Genomic DNA, 12061 nt, shown 5'->3' on the forward strand with positions numbered 1-12061 from the left:
CAAAGGTTTCATTATATATTTTTACCTSTTCCTTTCCTGCTTCTTTTAATTTAAATTTTAATTGGATTAGATAAAACTGAGGTTTCATTTGTTTAAGGTATTGTTTTGCATGACTCTTCTTCAACTCTAGTGTTGCTGGGTGCTGTGTTAACAGCTGCTGTGCTTCACTCTGAAGGTGACTGTATTTCACTGGTGCATGAAGTCATCCCTCTTCTGTATAAAATTTACATGTAAGAYTTTCCAGCTTGCGTGATGATTTTGGAGTCCATAGGATGGATTGTGATGATAAAGTTGTTACTACAAGAGCAACATATCTGGCTATGATTTAGCTTTAATGTCTTGTGAGTAAAACCTAGTTGATTTTTGCACAGAATTTGAGATAGTCTTCTGAAAAAATCTTTTTAGACAACTAAACGTTAACTGTTAGGCACAGTGGACCCTTCAGATTTGCAGAATAGGGAACGTTAAAGTTTCAAGAAGTCTTCTCTAGCCTTTGGCAGCTATTTAGTTCTAGTGCTGTTTAGTTTTGTCATTTTCATGAGGATTTTTCACGATTAAACGCTTCTATTACTGTCCTGTTATAATCTCAAATGGTAAAATCCTTAATCTAGAATGTATATTCTCTCCAGAAATGCTGTCTTGCCCTTGCTGAAGTTCTAAGCAAATGTATTGGGACTTTTAAACCCTATTTCTGTACTGTACTATATTACCTTAATTTAATGCTTATTGTAGTCATCATTAGAGAAGTAGGTCATGATGGAAGGTTATACTTCTAGTGATTCAAGTTAGACTTTTATATAAAAGATTGGCTAATTTTTGAAAAAGATTTCTTTTTGAACCCAAAGAGATACAACTTTGTGCATTTAAAAACTTTGAGCAGAGATTTCACTCAGTGCTTGAAGATTGATCCCAGAGAGTTTTTTTTTTTTTTTTAACCTGTACCCATAGAAGTGTGGAGGATTGAGTTTGTTTCTGTTTTCATCAAGAAGCACAGAATGAGTGAAAGAAGAAATACAAAAGTAGTTGCACAGTTGACCAACATGTATGTCATAACTTAAATAAATCACCCTCAGTAACTGAATGCTAGCTAATAAGATCTGAGTTCAGGAGATGATAGTGTAAAATAAATTCCCTTTATGTATCTGTTCTGAAAGGTGGCTTGTAGATGGCTGTAGAATGTACCTGTATTTCTGAATGATCTATTTTGTTGTATATATACATTACAGAGGATTTCTTGTGATAGAGTGAGCAAACTWTCTGGAAAAACAAAGTCAGTTTTGTTCTTTTCTTTTCTCCTTTTGCAGCCCAATAACTCCGAGGCCTTTAAAAGCCATGTAACCAGAACTGTAAGTTATATTTATTATATTTTATTTATTTCTTTTTCATTTACTTAACTTACTTTCCTGTTTGCAGTTGTTCATTTTCATTACATCTTCACAAAGCATTTGTTACTGGACATTTTCAAAGCACATACTTTGGTTTCTGTACTATGTGAAATTAGGTTTTGATTAAGGTAAATAGTGGGAACACTTATTTACCCCTCCCCAGAGTTTTTCCAGGCACAATGAAATGAACTCTGGTTTCACATTTCTAACTGAAGCAGGGGAGAATTAAAGAGAAATATTAAAATGGTATATAATCTTACTGTATTCATAGGAGTTTAGAAATCCAATACAGTTTTTCAACAGGAAGAATATTAGTGTCTTGCATTGTGGTCAATATACAGTCCATCTTTTTGCCTTTATTTCCTTAAGTTACTGTGCCATGTTATTTACAAAAGAAGTAAAATATCATTCCCAACCCTGTGTTGTTCTTACTGCTATAGTAATGCTGGTACAACTAGTATTGAATGCATTTACCACAGTGCAACAGAACCCAATCTTCTAAATCTTGTGAAAAGTTCTTAGAATGGGAAGTGTGGCATATTTTAACATTACAGTCATGTATAAGTGTTTTTTTAGGGCAATTTCTGCGAAATAAAACAAGGAAGAAAAAATAGAGACAGATTCTGTGCAAAGTCTGAAGACTTTTTGAGGTCCCTTTACCATTGCTTTTTATTGGAGATACCAAATTGTTATTGTTTATTATTATTTACAATTTATTATTATTTTTATTTTTTTGAGGTAAATCATGAGATGCACCTATGGTTAGGTGCATAATTGATCAATTATTGTAGGCACTATCATAGTAGGCAACTGTAATGATTCACCATTATAAAAGTGAATTTAACATTTAAAAACAGGCAGGGAGAATGACTTGCAAGATGAATACAGTCTTCCCCAACTGGCTGTTAAATTCAAGAGCATCAGCTCTCTTTTGCAAGAAATGAGCGTCTGTTTCACAGTGTTAGGTGTGTGGGTGTTGCGTTTGTTTGGCAGTGGTGCCTGTGGCTCCATGCTGCAGGCTTCTGCTGGCATCRCTCATCCTGCCTGCTCTGAGTGCAAGAGTTCTGGTCCTAGACTAACTACATAGGCAGGAGACCTTCAAAGAAGATTCCTCTATGTTAGCAATATAGTTTTGTTTACTTGGGGTGGCAGCAATGGTTTTGATACAACTGAGACCAACTTTATAGTTACTATTGCCTGTTATTATCCACACTTTTCCAGTAAAGTTACAATTATTTATAAATTTCTGGAATGTATTTAATATTGAAAACAGCTAAACTGTCTTGGGACAAGATTATTTCTCCATTCACTTCACTCTCTTCTTTCTTAACTAGAGAAACCAACTAAAAGAGGGGAGAAAAAAAAAGACCCCCCCCAAATCAACAGAAAAAAACAGAATAAACTTCTCAATTATCCMTATATGAATAATCAATTTTGACAGCTGCTTGTAGTGTAACAAATGTGAAGCAAAATAATGAGATGCATTGTCTGAAAATAATTGCAGATCGTTTTCTATTGTTAATTGGAAGTTGTTAGCTTCATTGTGTAATGTCTGAAAACTTCTGAGGGTTTTCTGTTTGTCCTGGCTGCTTATTATGCAAGCCAAGGTCATACTTTTCTCCCTTGCCCTTTTTCTGTACATGTGGTAGCTCATGCACAGCCAGCCGTTTTGAAGCATGCTTAGTGTAAAGCTGTGCTTTTTCAGCTGTGCCTTTTGTCGTGTTACACGTTGTATTGGTTATTATTTGTCCATTAGCGCAGTACCTGAAATGTTTGCTAGTTCCTTTACATGGAACAGTACCCTGGGAGCAAAGGGATGGTGGGGACTGAAGATCCCCAGGAGCAAGATCCCTGTTGAAACACCCTGGTAGGAAGACCACCCCTGCCTGGAAAGGCAAGGAGTGTAAAGCTGGGGTTTCATAACCAAGTGCTGTCTCCAGCAGTGGAGCTAAATGCAACCGGGGCCTCGAGGAGGCCGTCGCTGCTCCCCATCTGTGACCCATGACTGCAGCACACGTTGTATGGGGCTAATGGGAGGTGCATTCCTTGTCACTCTGCCATCCCTGCCTGCTAAATTTATGCTGTGTTTGTTCTCTTTTTGTTTTATTATCTGACTGGAAAGAGAATGCATTAACATGCCTGACCCTTTTTTGGCTCTGAGTTTTCTTCTCCTTTCCTCCCTCTCTGTTCCATTTTGTTCGTAGTATTGGGCTGTTTTGGAAAGAAAAGCTCCGTTGCTTTTTCCCAGCAATGTGGCTGCTGAAAGAATATTTCCAGCATCAGCCACTACAGCTTTATAGGGAAGCTGTGAACATCAACAAAGAGAATTTGGCTTGAGTTCAAGACAACAACAGAACCAAAGTTTGATTAACTTAATTCTGGTGCTTGGGATAGCCCTGAGACATGGATAACATTTCCTTATGCAGGAAGTCAGAATTGCATTTCCTTAAATTTAGAGGTCTTCCTCATGCCCCTGTGRACTAGGATCTTATTTTATTCTTAATATTCAAAAGAAATAAATGAGTGAGACTTCTTGTTTCTAACATTGTACACAAAAGACTAGGAGAAGTGATTCTGTCTCTTTCTTTCCAAGATGTGCACCGGTACACATAATTTTTTATTAGTAAGCAGGGTCCTGAATTGGAGATGAATGTTTGGATGCTGCGGTTTTGATCTCTTGCATCTTTGTCTAGGTTGAAGAGAAACTCAGGAGATAATTTTGAAGTCTTCCTGCCAGCACATTTTTATCTTTTCCCTGTAGTGGATATTGCTGTATCTTTTCAGTTACAGAGTGCATACAAGCAGAAGCTTTGAGTTAGGTGCCATTTATTCAGGCTGTATGGGATTTGAGTTAAGAGCCTTATCCCTACTGTAGCAGGTGTGAAATTAATGCAGAAACTTTTATGTCCTGCTGTGTCTCTTCTGCTTTATTAAATTGTCTGTGGATGGTWTTTATACAGGAAGCTGTTTGAAACTTCTTCAGTAATTATGAAGCTGTGCTACAACCAGAGTTGGAGCGCACATATTATTGTAGTCATTTGAGGTAAACTCCTTATGTAATACTTAACATGGYTGTATTTAAATACAGACATCATAAGTTTCCCTTAAGTTTGCAGTGGAGCTCTGCTCTGCTCTGCTCTTCGGAGAGCTACATGTAACAGGTGTCAGATGAGAACAGTGCCTCTGGCAGAAGTTTRTGCTGTGGACCGGGCCATGGAAAAGGGATGGAGGCAATATGTAAAGTTCACTCTGTGCTTTCACTTCACTGGGAATATTTTTTTTTTGGTAAGAAATTTAGACTAACGAAACTAGCATTGCCATCTTCTCTACCACCACGCTGATGCAAGCTGAGGGAGTCYGCACAAGTTGGATGAGTCATCTTCACAGCAGTTTTACTTAGTTTGGGGAGAAGTGTTTGAAATCGCAGTAATGTGGTTTGTCTTTTTGTAAAAATCTTCCTGGAGATTGCTCCCCCTGGAACAAGAATGGCTTTTTTGTGCGTTTCCTCTTGTCACATCACCCCCGTGCGGGAGGGCAGTGAAACGCTCTGTGGTAGCCGGTCTCCTTCAGGACAGCGCAGGCCTGTCTGGCYGCTTTAGCAGTAACTGACGGTGTCGAAGCGTTGGTGAATTCCCTTGCGTCCTCGTGTGGGTGATCTAACCCCTTAGAGATTCCCTCTAAGTAACCTTACTGTTGGGTTACCTTTGAGCAACATTGTCACCTGCTGTTGGCCGCTGTGAACAGATCCAATGGTCCGTCTGTATTTTGCACCACTTTCTCTGTTTTAACGGAGCTGTAACGGAGACCGAGGCAGTAGCAACACAATATAGTGCYGTGAATCCTGCAGCTTTGACAGAGTCCTGTGTATTAAGGGAGGTGGGYCCATTCCTTTCGTGGCAAGCGATCAGACACACTTGGGGTCGCACCCTGAGCCATTGCCGTTTGGCCTGGGAGAAGCCAGCGGGCTGGCGCTGCAAGCCTGAACGGAGGCGTGCTAGCAAAGGTGCTGGCTTAGGTGGCCTGAATGTGCTGTTCTTCTCTGGGACCAACTCAGAAAATCACAAAGAATAAAGTTAAATGAAAACCTTGAGAGCATGGAAAGCGTGACCCTTTCCCTGAGAAAAGGGGGAAAATTGGGATCCGGAGGAAAAAGGGCAAGATTAATAATGTGAGTCAGAAATGAGCTCTGYGTCTGGATTAGCTCTTAAAGAGGAGAGCTCAGGGCTCTGTCTTGAATGACYGTGTAGTGTGTGACTGAAGGAGAAAACGAGAGCTCAAGAGAAGGAAAAAAGGAGATAGTAAGAGACTTGGTGAGAGAAAGGGAAGTATTTTGGATCTCACTTAAGCCTTAAGGTTGTTATTTTTTCAGAGCTCCTGGATAGTACATGCTAAGCACGGAAAGGAACAGCGCGTATTATATGGTTAAGGGCAATGATTGTCCCTACAGATAATGGAAATAAATGTGTGTATTGTGGCTGACTTCATGCTGCGTCAAGGATGTCTGTAACTTTATCATTGCTTGAATTTTAATTCGCATTTCGATTTTCCCACTGTTGTTTAAAAAAAAAGGGGGGGGGGGCAGGATCAGTGGAGCTTCCTGTCAGCCTCACCTGCCAAACCTTCACCTGAGCRGCAGGACACACACTGCAGCTCTTGCTATCTAACTTGGATGGTAGGTTACTGTTGGCACAGAATAGAGGCRTTTTGAAAATGTCCCATATCTCTGTACTAAACATGCACTGTTTTCTTTTTTTATTTTTTTTCCCACACCCTTTAAAGGTGGCTAGTTGGTATAGATCAGGGGCTGAGCTTTGCAGCTTTCAGGGAGAGCAATAGGAAAACACAACAAGCAGTTTTGCAAATCCATGATGTTGAATATATGAAGACCCTTCTCKTTATGTTTCTGGTGCCAAGCGCTGTGCTGTCAGTGGTTGAAACGTGTCTTGCGTGAATATCTCCCACCRCCTACTTAAACATTTTGGCTAGATGAATATTTCTGAAAAGCTACTTCTGTGTAAAGAAATTGCCACTTCATTTTGTGGAATGTTTACAATAAGACAGTGAGTGTTGTTTAAACTTTCTGATTTTTTTTTGCACATTTCTTTAAATCAGATGTATTCACATGCTGTTTCAGTGTTGACACTCTCAGTTCTAGCTCACCTGAGCAGGTGTGTTCCTGCTCTGCACATGCAAGAGATGAAGCACGTGTGCAGGCTCCCTGGGTGGTGTTTGGGTGTTATGCAGCATTGGCCAGCACTCGTGAACTGTCTGGATACACTGCAGAATTAAGGCTTCAGAAACTTTGTTTTTCTCCAGATGTGGAATATGTACAGCTGTAAAATTATAAATGAATGAARACATCAGTTGTGCCCCATTCTTGCTTGAGTATGGACTTTTAGGGGCATGCAATATTCTAGCTTGGGAAGCCATTAGTAGCAGGTTTCCTATGTTCCATTTCCTTTGCTATGAATTTTTATTTTAAGAAAAGGAGAAGGGGTGGATGGAAGACCCAAGTGTCCCAGGAACTGTCAGTCCATGAGTAGTGTTGCTCCTTYCCAATCCAAGGTTGCTGGAAGATGATGTTTCTACCCCCAGTCGCTGCCTTCTTACCCCTCCAGATTGGTAGCTGGAACTGCTTATTGGAGTGCCTCGCAGACACAGTTTAGATGAACTGGATTACAAAGCTCTGCAGTTAAGCTATTTAGCGGAGCCTGGCCTGCCTTGGTTAAGTGTGTTAGGGAGGACTTGCGTGAGCAGCTTTGCCAGCTGCAAAGAGTCAGGGTAATTTCTGGTAGAGACAGCAAGCTGGGATTTATAACTTCTGCAGATACTGCTACTTGCAAAGGGCACATCTGTGTGGACTCCTGCTGTTACACTATAGTGGGAAACCAGATCATTATTTATACAGAACACAGTATACAGAACAAAAATAAAATGTACAGCCAAATGAATAGCTATTTGCAGCAGAAATAATGATAAATCTCTTCTGCAGAAGGTCAGCTGCAAAAGAGAGGGGTTTTTCCCAATATTTATGGCAGGAATAGATACACAGTATCACAGAGACGTTTGTATTCACAAGGCATGAATCCTTCACGTTAGAGATCATTCTAAAGCCAGAGGCCAAAAGATTATGCAAATTTTGGTTTTCATCCAAGACATTCAACCATATGTTTCTCTGAAGCTTCTAAAAGCAACTACTGTGTCAGTAGGAATTATCATCATGGAACAATCCAACTATGAGCGTAGTTCATTGTCCTGTCTTTTCTGCAGTGTCCTGAAGTGTATAGAACAATTACGCTGTGCCTTAGAATAGGTTAGAGAATTTCTTCTGTTCTCTATCCAAGGTTTGTGAAGTAAAAATAACCATTACAAACTTGGTTAAAATGTGTTCGGTTGTATCTATGCTCTATCTCACTATTCCTATTTGTGGGTATGATGTTGCTGCTTCAGACAATCCTCTGGCAAGAATGTCTATAAGCTAATGAAAAGCTATATAAAATGCCTGTAATTTTATGTACAGAATAGCTAATCAAATTTCCTAGTGCTTATACCAACACTAAAAGTAGGCATAAATAAAATATGTATATCCCACACAGATCCAWGTTGTTCTCCCTAAATGTATCTTCATCCCTCTAGCACAGATTACTTGCTGACTTGCGTATCAGACAGCAGCAGTTTTTGCCCGTGGAGGGTACCCCCTTACAACTGTTAATGCTCACCTTCAAGAACAGATCATGAGAGAAAAAGATGAGCTGTGTGAGTGCATGTCAGATCCTGGAGCTGCAAATCATCCGTAGTGCTGTTGCCAAGAAGCACATATAGTTGCTGTACAGATGTCTCAGCTTTTTAAAGACAGCTCCATCCTTCAAATTAGTAATTTCTGCTTAGATATCCCTTAAGTGGACACTGTGTTCCTGACATTAAATTATCATACAGTAACAGGAACTTGGGAAAAGACCACTAAATGATTTTTTTCATTTGCATTCCTTAGCCTGTCTTGGATTCTAATCTCAAGAAGGCTGGGCCTTACKTTGCCTGGCATTTTTGAGCCTGTGTGGCCCTTGCATCTAGTTTTGTTTGGCTGTTGCAAGCTAGCAGTTTGCTGACTGAGTTTGACTTTTCTCAGAGCTTACAAAAGGTAATATAAAGTATCAGTGTACTGACACTAAGCAAATAATTTATTTGGAGCAGAATTTTTATCTGTCTTCCTCCTTTTTCCCTTCCCTGGACTTTCTGGTCTCTGTTCTCCCACTGTAGAGAGGAATTTAGCCTATGAAGAGTGTAAGCCTTCTAGYTGTCACCCAAGTCTCTTATTCAGGACTTGGAAAGGATGTGGTCCTCATTCTGAGACATGGTTTTTACAACGATAAGACTTGATTGTCCTCAATTCTTTTCTTGAGAAGCTGCCTTTCTTCAAGGGCTGGGGGGTGGGAGGGGCGCGATGTAGGCTTAGCAGAGAAGCTATTTTTTATTCCTATTTTCTACTCGACTAGGGCAGAAAGTGGCTCAAGTCTCAATGCCACACTCCCAGCATGCCTCATACCTGTGTTGGATGGTCTGTGCTGTCCATCTGTGTAATGTTTTTTTTTTCTCTGAAGCTTTGGAGGGACTGGAGGAGAGATTGTAACTTTCTGAGCCACAGCCTGCTACTTGGGACTGCACACGTTTGTTACCTGAGATAGACTAGGTAATCCATAAGCAGGTTCACCCTTGTTTGGTGGTGTCAGAGGAAAGCGAATAAAGGGAACTGATCGCAAAAGCTTGTTCTGTTTGGAACTAGTGGTGGAACAGCTTTTCTTTAACTGCTATGCAATAGCTTTCCCTCTTCCTGCACTTCCTTTGACAGCAGGCTGTGCTGGAACACTTACCTTCTAGTGGCTGCTGTGGTCTAATGGAAAGATGTAAAATTAAATATGGGCCTGTTTCTTAGCTTTGGCATTTCCCAGGACAAACTTAKTGTGTCCTGGAGTCTGGAAGCCTCTCCTCTGAGGACTGCAATTTTGAGAGAAGTGGGGGGACTCTCAAATTGTCTCCTCTGAAGACCACATTTTTGAGAGAAATGAGTTAGCAAGTTCTGCAGTACACGTGAGACTGGGTACAGGGACCAGAAGCAGTAAAAAGAGCAATAAGGATGATGTGAAAGAAAGAGTTGTATGTTTTGGGTTTTCATTAGGAAAGGATGATGGAATGAATTTGCTTCTTCATATCATCATCCTGTGGCTGGAGAGAGTATCATTGTCATTTGAAAAGCAATTGCTTCCCCCTACTGGCTTTTGTAGAACAATTGCAGCTAAACTGACCAAAAGACTCTTTRTACTCATTTACCTGGAGATAACTTTTACATGTTACTGTTTGGGATTGATTTGCACATACTTGTGTGTATATGTATGAAAAAATTTCTAAAAGCAGAATGAATAGTTGAATCACAGAAATTGGTAATTTTTTTTTGGTTGGGTTGGTTTATTGGTTTGCTGTTTGGTTGGTGATTTTTGTTGTTTGTTTTTCTAAAGCCCCATTTCTTACTTGACTGGATATAATGTCTGCATTGCCYGCCAGTCCCAGGAAGAAGGGAATCGAGGACCATGGGGAGAAGGTCAAGGAAGAATAACTGCAGGAATGTGTAATCTCAGGATGGTCTGTGTTAATTAGCAACAAATCAAGCACTGTTCCCACTGGGCCTATCTTAGTTATTACTTGCTGCTGAATTTTCAGACGTGTTTGATTAAACATCTCATTTTGAACCATTACTTTTCTTTCTCTTCTCCACTACCTTTGGTGACAAACAATCAAAATCAGGTCTAGTTTATGCAAGTTTTTCTATGAAATTGTCCATCCTGGGAGATGCTGGTCAACCTTTCTTTCTTAAAGAATAAGCAAAATGTTTTCCCATATATCTGTCATGTGTGTAGCAAGGCAGGTAACTGTTTTGATACGTGGAACGAGATGGTTTTACCTTTCTGGATGGTCTACTGTGTTTCTTTGAATCCTGTGCTTGGTGAAAGTCATACTCTGCTGGTAGATATGTATGGCTTAGTCCTGGTTAAAGAAGAAATGCCTCTCATCAGTGAAATTACCCTAAGACAACACATGGGAAAAAGAAAAGCGGTTAATTTAAGTTCCAAGTTTTGTTTTAATTGGCTGCTAAAACTGAATTCGGTCAGGAGCGTAGTGAGACAGGCTCGTGTTTACAGATTGCTTGTTGTGAGGAAACTCTGACTTCTTCCTCATCTGTTTGAGGTCAGGTTGTAGGATCATGTGCATTATTGCTGCATGTTTCTACAAATCTTTTAAAAGCTTTTTCAGTAAGTGCTTTGTCTCTGTAGTACATGGCTGTGAAATACATTCAAGGTCATATGTATCTCTTAATTGGATTTCAATTAACAGTGATGAAGCAACTACAAAAGTATTTGAGCTGTGAGGAGAAGTTAGTGGTTTAGTTGTTGGTAGTTAGTAAACAAGAAGTCAAAACACGAAAAAAATGAAAGCGAGAGGATGCATGGCTGCCTGAATCGCAGAATCAGTAAGGTTGGAAGGGACCTCTGGAGATCATCTAGTCCAACCACCCTGCTCAAGCAGGGTCACCTGGAGCATGTTAGACAGGGTTGCATCCAGGCKGGCCTTGAAGATCTCCAGAGAAGGAGACTCCACAACCTCTCTGGGCAACCTGGTCCAGTGCTCCGTCACTCTCATGGTGAAGAAATTCCCCCTCAYGGTCAGGCGGAACTTCCTGTGCTTCAATTTCTGCCCATTGCCTCTTGTCCTGTCACATGGGACAACTGAAAAGCGTTTGTCCCCATTCCCTTGACGCCCTCCCTTCAGATACTTATCCACATTGATAAGGTCCCCCCTCAGCCTGAGCTGAAGAGGCCCAGCTCTCGCAGCCGTTCCTCGTAGGGCAGATGTTCCAGCCCTCTGATCATCTTCGTAGCCTTATGCTGGACTCTCTCTAGTAGCTTCATGCCTCTCTTGTAGTGAGGAGCCCAGAACTGGACAATACTCCAGATGAGGCCTTACCAGATGATTAAATCATGGAAGAGAAAAAGACCAGAATTTGGAGGACATACAGAAAAACAGAGGTGTGTCTTGGCTGTTTGACCATTTGTCAGCAAGTGCCTGATTGCAGTCTCGTATATAATGTACAAGGTGATCTTGACCTTATGAATGGTTAGGTAAAATTTAGCTGTACAATGCAGCATACGTAGACAATGGAAGGTTTCACATGTTAAATCAAAGTATCCTTTTGAAGACTTGTGTTGTTCAGTTGATTTTGGGAGTTCTCCAGAAGTTTCTACTTTGTATAAAAATGTACCCCTATTAAAAGACTAAAGAATGTTGCAGCTATTGAGTTCATGCAGTAGAACTTGATACCCAAGCCAGACTTTGGAAGTATAAGAGTCCTTTTAAATTTTATGCATCCATACATATGTACGTACATTAAAAATATATTTTAAAGAAGCAACCAATCAGATAAAGGTTTAAACTGTAGTATATTCAGAGAGATTTTTTTTTCCCAAATAGTACTGAAAATTTGTGCTTTAAGTGATACCAGCTGTTGAATTGTGGAAATTGGCAGGAATCCAGTTAGGTACATAGAGTGTTAAAAGGTATACTACTGAGCATTTCAATGGATGACATGGCACGCAAAATTAAATAGAGTTGCTATCATTAACAGGTTG

General features: G+C 40.2%; 1 protein-coding gene across 16 annotated transcripts in view; it reads left to right on the plus strand.

Moving 5' to 3' along the window:
• TNS3 (tensin 3) overlaps nt 1-12061 on the plus strand; it is a 304187-nt gene that overhangs the window by 165045 nt on the left and 127081 nt on the right. For 15 of the 16 annotated variants that reach the window (XM_085302207.1, XM_085302209.1, XM_085302203.1 and 12 more), the window contains one exon: nt 1305-1346. In XM_085302207.1, the coding sequence (XP_085158333.1) occupies nt 1305-1346 (42 nt within the window). Of the gene's footprint in view, nt 1-1304; nt 1347-11357; nt 11462-12061 lie in introns of those variants that run through there. The other variant, XM_085302214.1, reaches the window with a different exon arrangement.

This window comes from Rhea americana, unplaced genomic scaffold (assembly GCF_003343005.1).
Source record: "Rhea americana isolate MKP2758 unplaced genomic scaffold, rheAme1 scaffold_189, whole genome shotgun sequence".
Taxonomy (NCBI): domain Eukaryota; kingdom Metazoa; phylum Chordata; class Aves; order Rheiformes; family Rheidae; genus Rhea; species Rhea americana.